The 21741-nt window shown below is 43.3% G+C and overlaps 3 protein-coding genes across 9 annotated transcripts; 1 reads left to right on the top strand and 2 right to left on the bottom strand.

The window, feature by feature from the left end:
• Positions 1–228: 228 nt before the first annotated feature.
• LOC118310296 (target of EGR1 protein 1-like) lies at positions 229–5435 on the bottom strand. 7 transcript variants are annotated; one of them, XM_047331783.1, is made up of 7 exons: positions 4914–5435; positions 4673–4713; positions 4437–4533; positions 4086–4244; positions 3826–3939; positions 3004–3093; positions 229–2541 (listed from the first exon to the last, which is right to left on the bottom strand). In XM_047331783.1, the coding sequence occupies exons 1-6, from the start codon at positions 5058–5060 to the stop codon at positions 3085–3087; spliced, it is 567 nt and encodes a 188-aa protein (XP_047187739.1). In that variant the 5' UTR covers positions 5061–5435; the 3' UTR covers positions 229–2541; positions 3004–3084. The 7 variants fall into 7 exon arrangements, with proteins under 7 accessions (XP_047187739.1, XP_047187738.1, XP_047187737.1 ...); XM_047331782.1 differs by having other exon boundaries at positions 229–2513; XM_047331781.1 differs by having other exon boundaries at positions 229–2418.
• Positions 5436–5498: 63 nt separating this feature from the next.
• si:ch73-382f3.1 (uncharacterized protein LOC100151273 homolog) lies at positions 5499–21158 on the top strand. Its single transcript, XM_035633091.2, has 6 exons — positions 5499–5921; positions 6169–6373; positions 16521–16678; positions 16898–17057; positions 18782–18957; positions 19744–21158. Exons 1-6 carry the CDS (start codon positions 5772–5774, stop codon positions 20125–20127), a joined length of 1233 nt encoding a protein of 410 aa, XP_035488984.1. The 5' UTR covers positions 5499–5771; the 3' UTR covers positions 20128–21158.
• toe1 (target of EGR1, exonuclease) lies at positions 9773–16533 on the bottom strand. The gene is made up of 8 exons (XM_035633090.2): positions 15635–16533; positions 15463–15503; positions 14545–14641; positions 14196–14354; positions 13936–14049; positions 12902–13050; positions 12026–12188; positions 9773–11110 (listed from the first exon to the last, which is right to left on the bottom strand). The coding sequence occupies exons 1-8, from the start codon at positions 15746–15748 to the stop codon at positions 10361–10363; spliced, it is 1587 nt and encodes a 528-aa protein (XP_035488983.1). The 5' UTR covers positions 15749–16533; the 3' UTR covers positions 9773–10360.
• Positions 21159–21741: the final 583 nt, after the last annotated feature.

The raw sequence follows: 21741 nt of genomic DNA, 5'->3' as shown, positions 1-21741 counted from the left end.
ATCCTTAATTTTACTGGAACCAATAAAATTTATATAAATTCCATTTCAGGTACTTTACTGACATTTTAAAGTGCAACAGCACTTAGGTATGATAAGATCATACCTAATGATAAGATCATACCTAATGTGACCATGGATATGCCACAGCCCTGGCAAATGATGAGAGGATAAATTTAATGGATGTGGAACCCTGCCAAGTGGGAAACATGAAACATTCTGAGAAGCCTGTTGGCACAGGTAAACTCAGTTTACTCATAGTTCTGATGATGCTGTCAATAACATAGCTTGTTTGTAAGCACATTGAAAACAATATGGATGTACAGTATTTCGTCTCACCTTTACTTCCTGACCAGTGTCAGTTCAGGTGGACAACTGACTTCACAGGCACCAACCCTAATAAATAAATTTCAGCGGACACTTCCCAGCTTCCTCATCACAAGGGCAGCAGCCTCTCTGTACACCACAAGTTCTCATGAAGTGGGGTCACTTTAACCACCTAATTGTTAATGGGAACCGTGGGGAAAATAACAAGCCATTGGTCATCACGAGAAATGCATTACAGAAGTCTCTGTATACTTTAAACTACACTTTATACTTTGTTTTTGCCAGGCATGTCTAATGAGCTGACAGATGAGATGCAAAATTGAAAAATGCATTAATTTTAAATTTATTCAGAAAGTGTGGTGGAAATGGGGGGTACAGTGTTTTTCTGAATTACAAGCGCACTTGGGAAAGCAGCACAGAAGCTAGTCAGCGTTGCCGCTTCTTTCAAGCATCTGTCGACCGCTGTGGACACAACCACATAGCAACAAGTGTGTGAGGTGAAGTCTTTAAAATTCAGTGGCGTCTTGGTCTCGTTTGTCAAGGTTAATTTGACGACTTGACGGTTCATGTGTTTATTGTTGAACGTGAAGTCAGTGAACCTGAGGTCATTTTGAAATGTCCAATATTGTTCGCTAAAGTTAACGTACAATAACGTTACGTCAGTTTACAAGGCACCGATTGGATGCAGGTAGCAGGGCCTACAATGCGGCGCATTTCTGTTTTATGGAACTGCAGAATGTGACTTTTGATACTCCACCCTCCATTTGTCCACCCACAGGTGTTTTCTTTGGGTCATTGAACCACAACTTTGAATGCCCTGATGCTGAGAGGCCTGAAGAGAACACCATCAGTGACAATCCTCCTCTTCCCCAGCATATAGATGATGAAAATGGTGATGGTCATCGCAGGTTTGACCAGCCAAACTGCAGGAGGGGAGAGGAAAGAGCGGAAGAAGTGGATCATGACAATGGTAGAAATGTCAGAATTCCCTCTCCTGAGTTTCAGCAGTTCCCACCACAGGACTTTGAGATGGACTGGAGACGACATGGCGCTATTCAAAATCCAGTTTATTATCCTCTATTCAACGCTGAACCTTATGCTTTCCCTTTTGTTTGTCCCTATGCCTATTCGTATGCTTTGCTTAGTGCTTTTCCTTATGCTAATCCTTTTCCTTTTGCTTATGCTCCTCCGTATGTTCTTCCTTACGCTTATCCTTTTGTTTTTGCGAATGTTCCTCCATATGCCCATCCTTACGCTTATCCTTTTGCGTATGTTCCTCCTTATGCTGCTCCGTATGTTCCTTGTTATGCTGCTCCACAGGCTTTTCCTTATGCTGATCCTCATGGTGTTCTTGAGCAGCTGATTGCAAGGAACCAGCAAGGGAGACCCGAGCAGGATCCTGGACTTGATGCCTTTGGTGTGGATGAAGAGGATGGAATTGAGCCCCCTGAACTTGAGGTGTTTGGTCTTGGTTACCCTGAGACCATTGGGCCACTCACCACAGAGGAAACTTTCGGATTTTTTGGCGGTGACAACTCTCTGGATGACGATGCTGTTGTCCCTTCAACTTCAGGCCTCAGCCCTTCAACAAGGAGGAGCAGGGAGGAGAGCAATGAGGAGCAGGCTTCCGCTAAGAGGCCAAGGTGTGTGATTGGAGCAACTCAGAGTAGCTCCCTGATGCTCTACAGGGGCTGAGAAACCATCCCACATGTATCACACCAGAGCATCTGGCAGGATGGCTGTAGTGACTGTTTTTGCCACTGCCGATTGTCCTCCGTATCTAGCAGGATCACAGATTCCCATGTAGCCTTTGCGTCTGGCAGGCCCAGTGAAACCCCAGCTAGTGTCTTGAACTAGGAACTATCTCTACCATTTCTTAACGTGGAATGGTCTTTTGATTGACAAACCCTGAGGGCTGTGTTTTGCCTCTGGCAGTTACTTTTATATTGTTTGGGTGTTAAAATGAAGGCAATCTTTGTTATCGCAGAACTAGTGACTTTTACGGGTCGGTCTACCGTCTACACAGTCAGGAGAGGAACAGGGGGTGGCCGGCTTGAACATCACATGTCACGCCCTCCCACTGAAGCTCATCAACTGCAGATTAAAGCAGAAAGGATGTCAATGTGCGTCATGGAGCGTCTGCAGTCCTCACCCAGGTCAACACCAGAGTTAGCAATAATTGGACTGTACTGCAGAGTGTGACAGAAAAAAATGGAGCTGAAGCACAAAACAAGTGGATAACAATTATCTTCCCTCAGATGAATAAAAATATCAGCACCATGTTAAAATAAAGTTCGTAGTTAGTAGTGGACATATGGCATAAGTTACTAAGAATAAGCTGTTTTTGTGTTTAGCTGTGTAATATTGCCTATTCTGTAATTAAAAGATTTTAGTTTTCTGGTGATTGTGGACCAAAAGGACAGGTACCTGCTTCTGTCTTTGACAAACATTTCTTTAGTTAGACAATCTAACAATCAGAAAGTAATATATCAGATTTTGTTAACGAGCTACATTTGCTTCACCTTTCTATCTTAATAACAGATAAGTAGAAATTTAAGATGGTTATTAAAATGTTTTGTCTGTCTTACATACTTTTGAGTCTGTAATGTGTTATTCTCACCATTTCTTATAGGCGTACTCTAGATAGAAGGCAGTGAACGGGAGCTCAAATTCAGTTACCTATTTGGTGTCAAAGATGCCAGCGGGAAACATGTCAGACAGGTCGACTGTGAAGGTCGCCAGGCGCTCGGGCAGATGAGCTTAAAAACTCTGGTAAAGAGAGACAAAGTAAACTGCAATTTAAAAAAGAACGAAATCTTACAAAAGAAAATTGTATGCTGTGACACAGACATAAACCCGATATAAATCACTAATCATATTACATTCTTGATTTTACCTTGATACTGTACACTTGACAAACACTATAAAGCTAGTATGTATAATATTTTATTATTCACTTGCTGTATTACTATAAATATACAACAACCAGGCAAGATGGCGGACCACGAGTGAAACACTAGATGCTACACAGGTTTTCCTTTAACTTAAAGTGAAGCGGAAATTAGAATTCACATCAATGTTTGTGTGAAGAAAATATAAATGAAAATGATACTGCAGCTATTATGTATACATTTCCTTTTTCTTTTGGAATGACACTGCTGACTTCCAGAGTGAGCAACTGACTGGAGCGTGTCATAGCCCCGTACAGAACTAGAAACCTTGACACGTTGCATTTCCCCTTTAAAAAAAAAGCCCACGTAGAGTTGTTAATGCACAGTTAGAAATTAAAGAAGTATGTTACGTTTCTGAATAACACTGCCCTCTATATAGTCGAATGTCTGTTGCTCTACAACACAAAATATATATGTGGTGCCTGCCTTTACATATGTACAAACTGTTTAAAGCCACATTAAACTTAACTTATTCATAGACTTGATTTCTCATCATTACTTTCATTCCTTTTTCTCCAAACGTGAAAAAGGAATGATTAATACTTGGTACCTTGTAAAGGAAGACCATGTCGATGAGGCCGTTGTGGAACACCAGGGGTTTCCTGGCGCGCAGCAATTCAGTGAACAGCGCCCTGATGTGGACGCCGTGGTAATCAGATCCTCCCTGACATTCGAGGGTAGAGAGAGAACGGACATTCAGAAGTCAAATATCAGCATCTACACAGCAACTGCATTTGGTACAAATAGGTGCAACACAGAAGCACAGTGGGCACAGGACAGACAGAGCATGAAGCATGTAGGTGTCATCACCTTGTTATTCCCCCCGCAGTAAGGGATTCCATGAGCGTACTGCTTGTTAAAGTCGAATCCATGCTGCACCAGGAACTGGACTGACTGCGGCTCTATCATGTACTCCTCTGAACACAGCAGGGTGAGGTTATACACCTGGACCAGGTATGTGTCTGCAGCCTGAAGAAGGGGGAAGATGAGAGAAAAGGGGTGACGGGGGAGAACTTCACAGACATAATAACACATAAGGAATCTGCAGCGGCAAGTTCTTGTCCTTGACACGGCTGTGGTACGTCTCCCAACCACCTTGCAATGCGTGAGAACAATTTAATTGGACGTATTACAGTTTGAGGAGGCATCGTCTTGTTGTACCTTATTGTCCAGTTTCTTGTAGCAGGCAATTCCCAGGGAGAGGATGGAGCGAGTTCGCGCTGCATGGCATATGGCTTTATATCTGTCCTCCATCGATCTGAAACACAGCAGCAGGGTCAGGGACGAACTCAAGAGATTTGCAGACACTTTCGAGGATGCAAGTGGATGACTCGGGTGTGTGAGTTTGTATGTGTGTGTTGGGAAGAAGTGGAGAGGAGGGGCAGGTTTTTACTCACTGAGCCAGCAGGGACTTTCTATTCCCAAAACCACCCAGCTCCTGCAACACAGAGATGCTTGCTTCTTTATTCACATGTGACACTGACGCACAGTCCGGGGCCATTGCACTGACCCCAGTCCGTGGCTCTCAGGCAGCAGCTGTCATAAGTGGGAAAACCACGCAAGTCAAAAAACACACACACACACACACACACACACACACACACACACACACACACACACACACGAAACCTCACTTACCGTGTCCAGTGCAATGAATGACGCCGTTTCAATGGCCACTACCATAGCAGGCCAAAGATCATCGAAGTCATCATTCTGGACAGTGATGACCGGGACCACCAGTGGAGGTTCCATGTTTGTCTTGACGTAGTTTACTGACAGCAACATGCAGAGGTCTTCATTATGGGCTGCTCGATGCGGAGGCTTGGTTTGCTGTGCACGTGTTGTACTTTCTTCACGAATGCTGTATACACTTATTAATTTATTGGCATTTATTCCGGCAGACAACTTACAGCGGCACGACCGTAAACATATCAACGTGCTTCCTGGGGTCCTCTGACAAACAAACCCATAGTAGTTTGACTATTGCCAGAGCGTAAGTAACTATAATGTGTCACTGTATGAATACAAAATAATAATATTCATGAGTATTATATGAACAAAAATATTTAATAATGAATTATGAAATGTGTGGGGGTTTCGTAATTTATTTGTAGTTTTGTTTTGCTTCTTAACAAAAAAATGCAGTCAGGCGTTCACAACGGGCGCATATAAACAATGCGTCGTTTTACCCAGCCGTCGAAGAGCCGTGCGCCATTTTGGCTCAAACAAAGTAAGAAACGAGAGCTACACATACACACACTCAGACACACTAGTCTAAATTACATCCTTCAAAACCTATGTAGACATCGGCAGGGCGACTCTCTGGTTTCTACCGGTGAACATTTAAAGTGAACGTTTATCGTGCGTTTACACCGCGTTAGTAGTCAACCAAAAAACGAACGATTGCAACCCCCCCCAGCAGAGCTTCGTTTACAGCCAAGCTAACTAAGCTAGGCAGCTTCAGTCGAGCTGCGCTGTCTTGTTCAGGCTGCTGCGATGGGTGGCTGCTCCGCTCCGAACTGCTCCAACTCGACCAGAAGAGGAAAACAGCTGTTCCGGTTCCCCAGAGACCCTTTCCGCAACAAGAAGTGGGTGAAGAACTGTCGTCGCCAATTCGAACCAGATTCTGCCTCCAGGCTCTGTCAGGTGAGTTCGCACCGAGACTGACAATGGGGACGATGCCATTGGTCCAAAATAAGACCCTGGGTAAAACTAGATTGGACCAAGAATAAAGTCATTCATATATAATCGCTTTTACTCATGCCACATCTAACTAAACCTGACAAGGTGTTTTTATCATCCAATTTGTTCCTCCTGTGTTTCTTATGAGCTGCATCATCAACTGGATTATAATGTATCCGTGTGTACAATCTCTCTTGTGTCTCCCTCCAAGGATCATTTTGAGCAGAGCCAGTTTGAGGAGATAGCCAAGACCGCGGCCGGTGGGAAGAAGCTGAAGCCACATGCCGTCCCCACACTGTTCCGTTTCAGAGACCGTCCTTACCGCGCAGGCTCCATTCCAATCGCCCCGTACCCCCCATACGCCACATACGCCCCGATCGCGCCGTACATCCTGCAGCCCGTGAAACCTGAACCAGGTAACTGTATAATCTACATTCTCAACCACACCTGCTTTTCCGTCACTGAACTATCCCTTTGATTCCACTTTCACACCAAAATTACCGTGTAGACCCGTGTTTAATCGGCAATTGGCCACTTTCACACTGCGTGCTGACCAGGGTCTGATGATCATGTAGAGACAGGTGGTGGCCATAGATGGCGGTAGAGAGCGGCGCGTGCCATAAAACAAAGAAGAAGAACAGTGTAGTAAACAACAAAAAGGTATGGCGCAATTATTGTGCCACATTAGTGAGCGTGCAGTCAGACTCTTCTGAGCACTCTCCAGCTGAAGATATTAATCTGACCAAAGAAAAATTGTCCTGTTCGCTCTGAACTCTCGCGCACAGTGTCTCTGCGCTCTCGACATCTCATGTGCACTCGCAACTCTGCCTGGACGCTCGCTCGAGGTGGCACAGCCTCATCAAAAATGCTAGGGGGGCTGCTTCAAGCCTGGATGTAAACAGCCTAGTCCCAGTCAACCATAGACCATGGGCGCCGCAAATAAGAAACAAACGCAAAAATCTCTACTCACCTGGGGCTGTGGTGAAATGTTTGTGGTGTTATTTTCCGTCATTCTGTATTTTTTGTATCTTAAAATCCCTTCCTTTGCGTAAAAATCCCTCTTTCTCTCGCAAAATACGGCGGTTGACGTGGTTGAATCCACGGTGGATCCCTCGAAAAACCAGCCAATCATAGACTGGGGGTAGGGAGCAATTCTGATTGGCTGTTTACATCCAGCCTTGAAACAGCGCAGTGTTACGAGCCGAGCCTGGTCCTTTAAGCAGGTAGCACTATGGGTTTTTTAAGTGTGTGTGTGTATGAGAGAAGAAGATGGTTGGCGCTGCACGCTGTGTTTGTGTACGTAACTGCAGCCACAAGGAGAATGGGCTCCACACATCATCCTTGTTACCGACAGTTTATGGCCACTGTGTAATGAGAGACCGCCTGATGAGGCCGTGTGTGTCCGTCGAAGGGTTGAAATGAAGTGCCCCGTTCTGAACCTCATCGATGATCTGGATTGTGTTAGTTGTTACCACCAACGAGCCAAAGCTAGGCTAAGCGAGCTAGCTACACGCGAGAGGTCTCTTTACTACAGCTGGTGAGGTGACAGCAGTTACGACGGAGGAGTCGAGCCTTCATTGCCTCCGTCATCGCGCAAATTAGTGCGTTCATCCGGGTGTGACGTTAACATCAATGCCGATCGGAGGTGAAGCCGATTATTACCGGGTCTATTGCAGAGTCATTTGACCCGGGGCTGAATGCCGATTAAACGTTTTCACACTGTAGAAAACGCCGGGTGTTAACGGGTTTAAACGGCTTTTTTGGCCAGTGTGAAAGGGGCTTAAGAGACGTGCCAGCGGATGATGCTGCGACTCAGGGGTTTTGGCCTTGTGGTTATTGCTTCGGTCTCCCGTACCAGAGGCTGTGGGTTCGCAGCCCGGCCAGTGCATTAAAATCACAACAACAACAACAACAACATAGAGAGAAACAGGCTTCCTCTAAAATCGCTTACTTCCATTTTAAAGGACAGTTACCATAGAACTTAAATGTAGGTGCCGGAATCATGACATATTCAACAGTTATGTTCCTCTCTGTCTGCTCAATGTGTAAATATGCTTTTGTTTGGTCACAGCAGGCAGAAACACCTTTTATGTATTGTGTTTACTGTATATTTGTCAGATTTCACAGTTTTCAGCCCCCTAGTGGCCTAAAACAGATTAAACCAGGTTTATCAGGTGATCGAAAACAGTGCGTCCTTGTCATATATATGCCATTATCCTAGAATATATCTTAATGTTACACCGTTGATAATTGGTATGGCATCCCATTGAGGAAATGCAGTGCTAGTTACACGATGCTTTGTGTTCCTAGTGGAGAAGGAGCTGAACGTTGGGGACCATTGCTACGCCAGACGCACCCCTCTGCCTGGCATGGAGGAACAAACAATCTTTGTTGTTACAGGACAAGTGACTTTTACGGGTCGGCCTTCTGTCTACGGAGCCGGGAGAGGAGCCGGGGTTGGCTGGCTTGAACATCACATGTCATGCCCTCCCACTGAAGCTCACCAACTGCAGATTAAAACAGAGAGGTTGTCAATGTGTGTCATGGAGGTAACACACGGCCGTCTGCAGTCCTCACCCAGGGGCATGTACTACCAAGCGAGTTGAAACACATTCAGGATAACTTTTTCGTTCCCTGGATTGACTTGACCTAACATTGATCATCCTGATCACCTGTACTACGGAGCTGGATATCAGCTGTCTCAGTCGACCCTGGGTTTTCTTGTCCGGTCATCGTCGCGTTGATGTGAAAGAGGCGAAGTCGGCAATTACAAGCGACATTGTCAGAACCATAAATACAGTTTTCAATATGATACAAAAAAGAAACGCTGATGCAGGTCGATTTGGTTTAAGCAACATGTAAGTGACATTCTACAAGGTCAAATGAAAATATAATATAATCAATAACAGTCTTATATGTCTAAATATAGATTTTGTAAACTAGCTATATTCGCTACACCTTTATATCCCTATAATAACAGATATGTAGAAAATGGAGATGGTATTTCGGATATTTTCTGTCTTACAAACAATTTTTTTCTGAGCTGTTGCAGCTCAATATGGACAGAGAGGCTATAATCTGAATTTTGAGACTGTTTTAGTGTTAACATGTCTTACCATACATTATTTCGTATAATAATGAAAAGGCAGTTTCTTTTTCCTCTTATCTTACTCTACCACCTGAACTGCTGTGATTTTGTTCACATAGGACTTAAGGAGCTGACAGCAAATTCATTTCCTGTTATATGTTTCTGTGTTGAAAATGTTTACAGTTACCTTGACACAAAGGAACTGTCTTGACATTTATATCAGCTAAGTCGTGCACAACACAAGTGTCTTACCACTGTCACAGGCCATGTTTTTCCAAGTTGTGAAAGGACTCTGCATTTTACTCCACACATTATAAATACTTATGACAATAAGAATGTTTTCCCTCCCTTTTGTAAGGAGGCAGCAAGGTGTGTCCAATGTCAGCTAGGTTCGGTGGCATCGAGCACAGAAGTTGCATAGTGCAACAAGTTGAATAGGGAAGTCGGACATTCCTTTTTTTTGAGTGACCTAAGAGAATATTATAATATCTTGAGATACTGGATTTTGGATTTCCATGAGCAGTAAGCAGCAATCATCAATGTTAAAACTTAAGTAAAAAGGCTTGAAACATTTTACTTTACGTGTAATGAATCTAGAATACACCAAAGCTTCATGACGAAAACATTTTTCAAAGACTTTTACATGATATTGAAATTTGAGGTGCACCTGTATACATTTGTTATAATGTTTCCTCTTAAGCTAGAACATAAAATAAAGACAAGAATCTGTGGTCAAGAGCGTCAGTTTATTTTTCTCCGGAATCGGGTCTTAATACAAAATGTGGAATGACAACATATCAGTCATCATCTCTCTTTAGCTGTTTTCAGAAACATAATTGCTAATCAAATTACAAGGGGGGGGGCTCTATTATTGATAAATATGCTATTTTCTTGACGAATTGTTTGGTAGCATGCCAACATTGAATTAACACAAAGTACAGCTGAGGAAAATATTAGTTTTGAAGGTATTTGGTCATGAATTAAGTATTGGACAAATTAAACTGTTCATGGTCCTACATCGAACATGAGGGAATCAAAGGTTGTTTTTTTAAACTCAGCCTAATGGAAACATGGACACCTCTGCCAAATTTCTTACAATCCATCAAAAAGTCTCCAAGATATTTCAGGAAAAAAATTAAATCAACCTCATGGTAGCCAATGCTAACAAGTTGTTGAGATATTTCAACATGGGGTGGTATTACGTTATTGCCATCCATAGAGCCTCACTGCTAGCATGGCTAAAAAAACTTAAATTGTGAACCTCCAATTGTTTAAACGACAAGTGTCTTGCTATGTGCAAGTGTGCACACTGCATTCACTGTCCCCACACAGTTGCCATCTTCTGCACGTGGGCCTTGGACGACTTGGAGAAGGTGCTTTTCACCACGTTGAGAGGTGCCGCCTTGCCACTCAGATAAACCTTATTGAGACAGGTAGGAAGCCACGACTGCTCCTCCTCCTTCACCCCTGCAGCTCCAACTGCATCAGTCTTGACCAAGGTGCACGAGTGAGCAAAGATGTATCCCGTCATGAAGGCGTCGAAGCCCGCTCGGTGTGTTCCCGCCTCAGCCTTCTTCTTCTGAGCATCAGTCACAGCTGCGTGGTCACTGAACTCTCTTCCTCCATCGACTGTTCTGCTTTCATCCATGTCGGTGGTCATGTTTGTCACCTCATCACTCATGACTATTCTTGCAGAGGTTCTAGTGTCTGTGTTGTCTTCACACACTCCATTCCCTTTGCTTTCTATTTTCATGATCTCTCCTTCATTCTGTCCGGTGTTTCCATCAATGTCCATCAGGGGCCCACTTTCTGGGCACGGATCGGCAGTCACCTTTGGCTGGTCATATGCAGTTTCATCCTGATCCACCTCCAGGAAGGATATTTTGTTTTTGGGGGCACCGTCAAAGACCAAGGAGCCCTCTGCTTCCGCTTTTCCGCCCTTCTTCTCTCGACGTCTCTTCCTCCTTTTTTTCTTATCGTCTTTGTTTTTCTCATCCAGTAGGATGATCTGGTCCGTGTCGTGGGATAATGGACACTTGGTACCATTTGGACACCAGCCAAATGCCTGTCAAACAAAAACAAAGACAAAGGACATACAATTAAAGCGGCAAGCAGCATTAAAGGGGCCCTCGCACCTCGCATCGGAGTCGGTACAGATGTCGATTACCGTGGAAAAACGCCGTGGTTTTTGGATTCTGCACAAAGGAGCAGGCTGTTCTGTGGTATGAATTCTACTTTCTAAAATAGTAATGGTTTGTAAATAGAAAATATGAGGCTGTACCACATTTCAACTAATGACAATTGAACCTGTGCCATAAACACAGAATGATAAATACATTTATTTAGGGATAGGGATAAAAAACTGGTAATAAACAGGCCTCAGGGGTTTACACAAGACAAAACTGAAAAGCTCCAATACGCCGGAGAAACTATGGCAAGTTCTCCAAGATACTTAGAACAATCTAACAGCCAAGTACCTTGAAAAAAAAGAAGTCTACATCTGTTGAGCCTGCTAGGAGAATATATCAAAGCAAGAAATTTCACTTTCCCCTAGTTTCCAGTAGGTGTTTAAGTCTTTGCCTAATATATGTGTCTCACAAATATTAAGAATCTCCGGCCAAGTGCAATCAGTTAGTTTATGGTTTTTAAAACTGTTAGGGCGCGCAATCAAGCCATTTCACCATGTCCATGCGAGTGACCAGAGTAGACGTGTGCAAAGAACATTTTTTTGTCCTCAAAAATGTGTGGAATTATGGAAAATTAAGGGAACAATAGGGTCCTTGTGCTCGGGCCCTAAATACACAAAGTCTACGTAGCTCGTCTGCTCGTCAGATACAAAAAATAAGAAATAAAAAGGGACTGTAACTTTCCTCTGTACCTCTTATCCAGTACTCCATTTGTTTAATGTCACTTAAGCTTGAACATTTTTTGAAAAAGTTTCCTCAGGAAATAAAAATTTTAAAGAAAGGTGGAAACTCACAGAGAAGCGCTGGCAGATGTCAGTCTGTCCCTCAGGAGACTCTATAACTGGACATACTCTGTAGTCCACATAGCTGGACATGTGACCGGCGTATTGACAGAACTCTACGTGAACATGATGTCCGGTTCCTCCAGAGGTCAAACTGCGGCTGTTATCCAGCTGACTGGAAGGTGGAGGACATAATATGAGGAAAAATTATGACTGATGAAACACAGCAATGATACAAGCACGATAGGCGTCCTGGCATTGTCTACTACGACTGACAGATACAAATACACAACAAACTATCAATTTCCACGCATACAACAATTTAAAAATCCAAAAATATTTTACATTTAAATTAAATTAGAAATGGAAATAATCAAAACTTGTTAATGGTGGCCAATCAGTAGCTGACCAAAAGTACCCCACACCATTTAGGTCTATTATCTAAAAAAGGTACATTAAGCCAAATTATGCAAAAAAAAAAGTGCATTAATCAATCTACACAAAGGGTAAAATCTTTTAAACAGCTTTTGTAATATGGCTGTTCACAAGGCAAATAGTTTGGGGAATTTCAAAAGTACAAACTTGAATTTGATTGCATTTTAGTAGGTCCAGGTCATTGATAACTTAATACTCCTTTCTAGTGACTGGTGTGTTTTAATGAATCATTTCAGAACTCAGGTTAAAGACATGTTCCAATCAGCTGTGGTCCATTTGACAAAGGGATGTAAAAAGGTTCAACAGACCATAAACCTCTTCTCTCTTCGCAGTGCAAAGGCAACTGGACCTATTTTCACACTTCCATCTGTATTTTCATGAATCTCTTACTGTTATTAAACATCAAACGGTGTTTTCACATGAATGTGTATTGTGTTATAAACCCATGCTCACCATTTCTTATAGGCGTACTCCAGATAGGAGGCAGTGAGCCGGAGCTCAAATTCAGTGACGTATTTTGTGTCAAAGATGCCAGCAGGAAACATGTCAGACAGGTCAGCTGTGAAGGTCGCCAGGCGTTCAGGCAGATGAGCATAAAAACTCTGGGAGAGAAACACAAAATAAATTGAAATTCAAAAAAGAAGTTATTTAAAAAAAAAAAAGGTATGCTGTGACAAAGAAAAAAAACCAATATAGATCACTGATTATATTACGTTCTTGATTTAGTCACAGCTGATACTGTACATTTGACATACACTATAAAGCTAGTATGTATAATATTTTATTATTTACATGCTGTATAACTAGACATGTACAACAACCAGGCAAGATGATGGACCACAAGTGCAACACAGGTTTTCCTTTAACTTAAATGTTACATATTATGCCAAAAAAAAAAAATCCCTTTTTCAGTGTTTGTGCACATAAAGTTTGGTATCTGTGGTGCCTGCCTGCCCAAAACCCTGGCTGGCTAAACCCTACAGCCTGGCTCTGAACCACTGGTTCAGATTTCTCTCCCACTGTGACGGGTGCAGACACACCTGCCGTTCTCTCGTGGGTGCGCTGCCTATGCGTGCATGGAACATACCTGGTTTCTTTGCCTACAATCGCATATTCTACAGCGATTGGTTTTCTGTATTTGTGACATACTTAATCGAGCTCGCCCAGGATTCATTTGAATTTCAAATTAATGAGAAGTGCACAGAAATCTCCTACTCCAGGAGAAGAATGTGAAAACACCTCTAAGTGACAAAATTTGCTCAGATACAAGTCCCTATAATCAATATCAGACAGAAACAGAAGAAAACCATTTTTTAAGTGGAGGGGGACTTGAACTTATTATCCGTAATTAGCACTGGAACAATAGTTGACTTATTCATAGACTTGATTTCTAACCAACTCAATTCAGTGGGATTTTCTTCTACAAAAGAAAACTGCGAAACACATTTAACATCTTAAAATAAAAAAGGAATGAATAATACTGGTACCTGGTAAAGGAAGACCATGTCGATGAGGCCATTGTGGAACACCAGGGGTTTCCTGGCGCGCAGCAGTTCAGTGAAGAGCGCCCTGATGTGGACGCCTTGGTAATCAGATCCTCCCTGACATTCGAGGGTAGAGAGAGAACGGACATTCAGAAGTCAAATATCAGCATCTACACAGCAACTGCATTTGGTACAAATAGGTGCAACACAGAAGCACAGTGGGCACAGGACAGACAGAGCATGAAGCATGTAGGTGTCATTACCTTGTTATTCCCCCCGCAGTAAGGGATTCCATGAGCGTACTGCTTGTTAAAGTCGAATCCATGCTGCACCAGGAACTGGACTGACTGCGGCTCTATCATGTACTCCTCTGAACACAGCAGGGTGAGGTTATACACCTGGACCAGGTATGTGTCTGCAGCCTGAAGAAGGGGGAAGATGAGAGAAAAGGTGACGGTGGAGAACTTCACAGACATAATAACACATAAGGAATCTGCAGCGGCAAGTTCTTGTCCTTGACACGGCTGTGGTATGTCTCCCAACCACCTTGCAATGCGTGAGAACAATTTAATTGGACGTATTACAGTTTGAGGAGGCATCGTCTTGTTGTACCTTATTGTCCAGTTTCTTGTAGCAGGCAATTCCCAGGGAGAGGATGGAGCGAGTTCGCGCTGCATGGCATATGGCTTTATATCTGTCCTCTATCGATCTGAAACACAGCAGCAGGGTCAGGGACGAACTCAAGAGATTTGCAGACACTTTAGAGCAGGGATGGGCAACTGGCCGCCCTCGGGCCAATTTCCAAATATAAATTAAAAAAAAGATATAAAATATAAATTTTTGATTTTTGTTCATTTAACAGGTGCAAGCGGCCCATCCGTTAGAGGTCACTCCCTCGAAATGCAAGACTTTTTTTTCCAAGCAACTGCGGTCTCATCTGGTCTTGCCCGTAATGCCAACTCCACATGACGTAGAGAGACACAACCGGCCAAAACAGAATACATGTTTGGTTTTGTCGTGCACCTGTAACGGTGGTCAGAGCCCTAGTTGTGTGCTGCACTGGCCAATGTGGTTACACTTCATTCTGGGTTTGCTCCCTGCTAGCGGGTCTGTTTCACACACCAGGCGTCGTGAGTTCGATTCCACCCTGTGACACGTGATCGAGGCAGCTTTTTTCTGAATAGGATAATTACTAAATGCATTTGAATATGAAAAATAGAGATGTTGGTAAAATAAACTTTGATTAACGTTCTTTATTTTTTTGCTGTATTCATGAATTATTTAGTAGCTATAACTGGCTAATTGAACGATGTGGTTACAGTGTCCTACTGGTGAAAATGCAGGGTCACAATCTGGCCCTCTGGTAGTGAGGATAACACTTTTGTGGCCCTCCCTATCATCAGAGTTGCCCATCCCTGCTTCAGAGGATGCAAGTGGATGACTCGGGTGTGTGAGTTGGTGTGTGAGTGTGTGTGTGTGTGTATGTGTGTGTTGGGAAGAAGTGGAGAGGAGGGGCAGGTTGATACTCACTCGGCCAGCAGGGACTTTCTATTCCCAAGACCGCTCAGCTCCTGCAAACAAAACAGAGATGCTTGCTTCTTTAATCACGTGACACTGGTGCAACTCGTGGCTCCCAAGCTGCAACTGTCATAAGTGGGAAAACCACGCTGGTCAAACACACACACGCGAACATTTCACTTACCGTGTCCAGTGCAATGAATGACGCCGTTTTAATGGCCACTACCATTGCAGGCCAAAGATCATTGAAGTTATCATTCTGGACATCGATGACCGGGACCACCAGTGGAGGCTCCATGTTTGTCTCGACAACGCTTTTTTTTTCCCGCGGCTAACACGTTTTTTCCTGAAGCTATCGATGCTAACTCAGTCTTAGCTAACTTAGCGAACTAACTTGCAATGGTCTTCATTGCCGGCTGCTCGATGTGGAGGCTTGGTTTGCTGTGCACGTGTTGTACTTTCTTCACGAATGCTGTATACACTTATTCATTTATTGGCATTTATTCCGGCGACAACTTACAGCGGCTCGACAGTAAATATTTCAAAACGTGCTTCCTGGGGTCCTCTGACAAACAACCAATAGTAGTTTGACTATTACCAGAGCGTAAATAAATATAATTTGTCGCTATATGAATCAAAAAAATATTCATAGGTATTATATTAAAACAAATATTTCATAATGATTCGTGGAGTGTGTTTTGTTTCAATTTGTTTTCGTTTTTTTCGCTTTTCAACAAAAATTGCAGTCAGGCGTTCACAACGGGCGCATATAAACAATGCGTCATTTTACTCAGCCGTCGTAGAGCCGTGCGCCATTTTGGCTCAAACAAAGTAAGAAGCGACTTATGTCAGACGCACTTGTCTAAATAACATCCTTTAAAAACCACGTCGACATCGGCAGGGCGACTCTCTGGTTTCCGCCAGTGAACATTTCAAGAAAACGTTCATCTTGCTTTCACACCGCGTTAGCAGTCAACCGATATTGATGAGAACAACCCCTCCAGCTGAGCTTCGCTCACAGCCAAGCTAACTTAGCGTCCACTGAGTCGAGCTGCGCTGTCTTGTTCTAGCTGCTGCGATGGGTGGCTGCTCCGCTCCGAACTGCTCCAATTCGACCAACATGGGCAAACAGCTGTTCCGGTTCCCCAAGGACCCCGTCCGCAACAAGAAGTGGGTGATGAACAGTCGCCGCGAATTCGAACCAACTTCTCACTCCAGGCTCTGTCAGGTGAGTGCGCGCCGACACTGGCACGGAGACGATGCCATTGGTCCAAAATAAGACCCTGGGTAATACTGGACCGGGCTGATCACTAAAGATAAAGTCATGAGTTATATTCATTCATATATGGTCACTTTTACGTATGCCACATCTGACTGTGTTCCTTTGAGCTGCATCATCAATTGGATTAAAATGGATCTGTGTGTGCATCTCTCTTGCGTCTCCAAGGATCATTTTGAGCAGAGCCAGTTCGAGGAGATAGCCAGGTCTCCGGCCGGCGGCAAGAAGCTGAAGCCCAATGCCATCCCCACTCTGTTCAGTTGCGGAGACCCTCTCTACCCCGCGGTCACCACCCCGTACATCCTGCTGCCCCTGAAACCTGAGCCAGGTAACTGTACGAACTACATTCTCAACCACGTCTGCTTTTCCCAGGAAGCTTCTGAGGGACTGACGAACGCGGCGTTGTTTGTCTCCAGTGTGGCACTTTCCAGACAGCCAGCACTACACATTGCGGTCTAGGCAAACACAAGCCTCAGCACTGTAACACATTGAATACAACATTAATTCAGATCCAAGCAACCAGTGATTGTTTCTACATAAATATTTGTATTGGGGATGGAAATTTCTCTCCATGTCATCATTGTTGAAACAACACTTACTCAGCTGGTTTCTCAGGTTTTTTTTTAATAAAATGATTGGATGAATTTTTTTTTAATATAAATGTGGAATGAAAATGGCCGTGTTGTAAGAATTCCTCATGCTCCTCAGATCTACAGATCTCTTTAGCCACCTTTATCTCATTGCTGTCATCCAGCCTCCACTGTGGTCGTCGCCACTCTCATCACAACACACGTGGTTTACACCGGAACCAAAATATATCTTAAAGGGGCAGTAAGCGGTTCTAAAGCAATACATGTTTTGTAAAAATCTGCGAATATTTCCCCACGGTCTGCTAGCTGTCGGTCTTGTGTGTGCACCGAAAAGAGCTCTGTTAATCAAAATCCCCCAAACATGCCACAGACCACAACACAACACATCACTCCCCGACACCTTAAAGGGATAGTTCAGTGATTTTGAGGTGGGGTTGTATGAGTTACTTATGAATATTTATTTTATGAAAAATACGTCCTTTAGCGTACAATTGAACAGATACATTTTTTTGCATTTAAAAATGTGGCGAAAAAGCCGTTTTTCGGTGGTCCCCTCTGCAACAGTGGGACTAGGACTTTCGCTTCTTCCACTTCTCTTCCAAACTCCGTAAAATGAAATCGATGATCACCATCTCCACAAGGTAACATAATAACTGTGCTTAAGGAACTCATACAACCCCATTTCAAAATCCCTGAACTATCCCTTTAACAGACGTGCTAGCGGATGACCCTAGGACTTGGGGGTTTGGCCTGGTGGTTAGCGCGCCAGTGTCCCGTAGCAGAGGCTGCGGGTTCGCGCCCCTGTATGGAAGCAAATAAGAGACATGAGTCTTTAACAGCCACTAAATACTTAATATTGAAATATTTTGAAATTTGAGATCTGAATTTTTTGTATATGAATACCGAAGTAAAATAATTTCAAAGAGGTGAATTCCGAACAAATAAATTCAGATACATGTTTTTCAAAATAAAATATTTCAATATTAAGTATTCAGTGGCTGTTAAAGTTCAAAGACTTATGTCTCTTACTTGCTTCCATAGCCCTGGCCAGTGTAGTAAAATCACATCAACATCAAAGAGAGAAACAGGCTTCCTCTAAATGTAGGTGCCGGAATCATGACGTATTCAACAGTTATGTTCCTCTGTGTCGGCTCATTATGTAAATATGCTTTTGTTTGGTCACATGCAAGCAGAAACACCTTTTCATATTGTGTTTTTACTGTATTGTCAGATTTGATGTTTTTCAGCCCCCTAGTGGGCTAGAACTGATTAAACCAGGTTCATCTGGTAATTGAAAAAGTGATCGCAAACATTGCGGCTTTGTCAAATGTCATTATCCTAGAATATCTTAACGTTATACTTTTGATCATTTGAAAAAAAACAATCTGTTGAAAACGATGGTAAGGCACCAGATCCCATTGAGGGAATCCTGTACTAGTTAGGCGATGCTTTGTGTTCCTAGTGGAGAAGGAGCTGAACATTGGGGACCATGGCTATGCCAGGCGCACCCCTCTGCCTGGCATGGAGGAGTATGATGCGGACTGGTCGGTCGAGGGTCGGCAGCCCTGCACACAGTGTCATCTCCTCCAGACACTGCTGGAGCATGAGATGCAGCACACTGCAAGGCTACAGAAGGAGGTGGGATGAATACGCGTGTCTTATCTTCCAACATTGGTGCAGACTTTGTCAGAAATGTGTGGTGGTTAGTTTATCACCTGGGTATACCCGTTTATAACTATCTGTTAGTCATATGGACTCTGATAAAGGAAACTGTCTAAGGAACTCATAAAGAATCATGAACAGGGCTGGATAGGAATGGATTTCATCTGGATTACTTAATCAGATTACAAAAAATAAGTAACTATAATCAGACCAGATTACATTTGAAATTAGTGATTAGATTAGTTACATTGTCGAGATCTCAAGGATGACTTCATTGCATATTGATGATGTCTCTTTCAAAATAGGGCAATTTTAAAATCAGAATTAAAAAATATATATACAGGTTACTGTGTACATTACTAAACACTTTACTCCTCTCAGGTTGCCAGTTTTGTTAATGTTTCATTTTATTTTTCTATGATTCATAGGTAATGATAATGCTTTTTTTTGTTTGTTTTGTAAATGCTGAATATGCTCAATGCATTTTATTTGAGTTGAAAAATGAATGAGTAATTTGGGGAACTCAAATATATTTATATATTATATTTCAATGTTTGAATTTTCAAGTAATCCAAAAGTTTTCTGATTAGATTACATTATTTTTGTAATCCAACGGCTTGCATATACTTATTACATAAATTGCCATGTCATTTGTAATCGGTAACTGCCTGCATTTCAAGGAAACCTCACCCAACCCCTGATCATTAGTTAAAAAAAAGCAGCAACGTGTAGTTTAACAAACGTCCTCTTTGTCTCTGTCAGGCAGAGGAGATGAAGAAACGTCTGTATCGCCTGGACCGGCTCGAGAGGGGCCTGCAGAACTTTCTGTACGAGGATCAGATCCGTGCCCTGTCCCTCACCAAGCGCTCCCGTCGGGCCGTCTGGTCCCCAGAGACCATCCTGAAGGCCCGCAAGATCCGCTGCGCAGTTGGCTTCAAGGGCTACGAGTACTTGCGAGAGCTGGGTTACCCGTTGCCTACATACAGGACTCTGTGTAACCGCCTGGAGACCAAGATCACGGTGAGGACTGACATGAGCTGTGAGGAGCTGGCAGAGCTGGGACTCGGGCTCGTGACCACTTGCGACAGTCGCGCCGAGGGTGTCGGCGACAATGACGAGGAAGAGCTGGCGGGCGTTTTGTCCTGATCCCGGCCGTTCAACGCGAACAATTGACTTTAACCAAAGGAAGAATGTGCAGAAGTCGCCGTGTTTAGACATCTGCAGGTTTGTTGTCAAGCTGAAGAAGACGGGCACCTTATGCTTCTTATCTCATCTAGGAAAGAGTCGATACAAACGCTTCTCTTGACGGACTTTTTTTGGGGACGTGTTTGGGATCTACACTACTACACTAACACTGCTTGCTGGCACTGCAGTTAGCCTAGCTTTAATGCTCATAGTGTTTCTCACCACGAAGATGCTGAGCTGCAGTATGAGCTTGAACACGTGACCGAGAACCACGCAGTCTGGCAGAACAGACTACCACCGAGAGGTTGAGACTGTGGGGGAAGCACTGACGTAATTTGCACAAAGCCTGTTGACTTTATTGCTCGTGTTCCGAATGTCCCACACCCGAGTGTTTCTTTCTTAATTGAGAACTTCCAGTTTGAAATAAATTAATGTTGATTTCTTAAGTCGTATAGTTCCATTTCAACCACAGATGCAAAACTAAAACCATTGCCATTCTCCCACAGAGTCTTCGATCGGTCTCAAATTCAAAGATTTATCAAGGAGCACACTGTCGGAGCCGTTTTCAGTCGAGGAAATAAAGGCAAATATCCACTGGAGTTTCTAAACTAGATTTAAAAACGTAAATTAGTTGGACATTTGACTGTTTGTTCTGTCTTTTTACAGTTGCAGTGCATTTAACACAAATCAGACTATCAGAGGAGCTCAAGCTAATCACAGCAAGTCACATGACATTTAGTAACCAAAACACAAACAATGAAGGGGCTGTAAAGATTTGTGTACTGTGTGCGCGTGCGTGCGTGCACGGTGCGTGTTTGCGTGTGTGTGTGTACTACATCTAAGTTATAGAGTATGCAGCTATCAGTTGAACAGTATCAGTTGAACGGCATTGTTTGGTATCACTACACTGGTTCTATCAGCATTGGAATGGGGCTGATGTGTGTTGCTTCTGTTAAAGTTCTCCATAACCTGAATTAAAAGCCTCATTCATACTTCGGTCCCTGTTTGGACTTTGAGCACTCGCTTACATGACAGATGTTGGTCCAGCAGCTGGCTCGTAGCCTGAGGTGAATCCGTAACAGTAGACGAGGTCGAAAGATTAATTTGACAAATTGTTGCACACGGGTGTGTATGGAGTGACCAATGCATTAAAAGCACAGTGCAGTAAAAACGCATAACCGCACAGTTTTTACGACCGTTTCGTTGACTCACTACAGTGAGTCTTGTGCCTTTGACCCCTCTTGTGCAGATTGTCATTGATTTCTTGTTTCTTGCGTCGTACAAGAGTGGAACAGTGGGTCCGTTTGCCGCGGTGTCGTTCACCCCCGGCACAGTCCAAAGCCTGACTTGGGCATAGTAAAGCAAATATTAGTCCGTGATGGGATCAATACAACAACACAAAAAAGGTGCCTTTTGAAGCGTAAACAGAAGCATCTACAGTCACGCTAGCATCTCTGCAAGGGCAGCTGTGTTTAAACTTAAATTCTAATGTCGACAGGCTAACATGCTCATAAAGACAATGCTAATAATAATTTTTTTAGATATATCTACTATGCTCATCTTGGTTCTGCGTGT

Source organism: Scophthalmus maximus, chromosome 5 (genome assembly GCF_022379125.1).
Source record: "Scophthalmus maximus strain ysfricsl-2021 chromosome 5, ASM2237912v1, whole genome shotgun sequence".
Taxonomy (NCBI): domain Eukaryota; kingdom Metazoa; phylum Chordata; class Actinopteri; order Pleuronectiformes; family Scophthalmidae; genus Scophthalmus; species Scophthalmus maximus.
This window is presented reverse-complemented; position numbering and strand designations above follow the sequence as displayed.

What these genes read in the sequence shown, in the direction of transcription:
- LOC118310296 (XM_047331780.1), bottom strand. Translation starts at nt 5,060, where the DNA reads ATGTTGCTGTCAGTAAACTACGTCAAGACAAACATGGAACCTCCACTG. An exon ending in ACAAGAAACTGGACAATAAG is followed by an intron (nt 4,245 to 4,436) that starts GTACAACAAGAC and finishes CCCCTTCTTCAG; the next exon opens with GCTGCAGACACATACCTGGT. An exon ending in ACTGCGGGGGGAATAACAAG is followed by an intron (nt 3,940 to 4,085) that starts GTGATGACACCT and finishes CTCGAATGTCAG; the next exon opens with GGAGGATCTGATTACCACGG.
- si:ch73-382f3.1 (XM_035633091.2), top strand. Translation starts at nt 5,772, where the DNA reads ATGGGTGGCTGCTCCGCTCCGAACTGCTCCAACTCGACCAGAAGAGGA. An exon ending in CTCACTCCAGGCTCTGTCAG is followed by an intron (nt 16,679 to 16,897) that starts GTGAGTGCGCGC and finishes TGCGTCTCCAAG; the next exon opens with GATCATTTTGAGCAGAGCCA. An exon ending in GCCCCTGAAACCTGAGCCAG is followed by an intron (nt 17,058 to 18,781) that starts GTAACTGTACGA and finishes TTGTGTTCCTAG; the next exon opens with TGGAGAAGGAGCTGAACATT.
- toe1 (XM_035633090.2), bottom strand. Translation starts at nt 15,748, where the DNA reads ATGGAGCCTCCACTGGTGGTCCCGGTCATCGATGTCCAGAATGATAAC. An exon ending in AGAAAGTCCCTGCTGGCCGA is followed by an intron (nt 14,642 to 15,462) that starts GTGAGTATCAAC and finishes GCTGTGTTTCAG; the next exon opens with ATCGATAGAGGACAGATATA. An exon ending in GAGTACGCCTATAAGAAATG is followed by an intron (nt 12,189 to 12,901) that starts GTGAGCATGGGT and finishes TCCACCTTCCAG; the next exon opens with TCAGCTGGATAACAGCCGCA.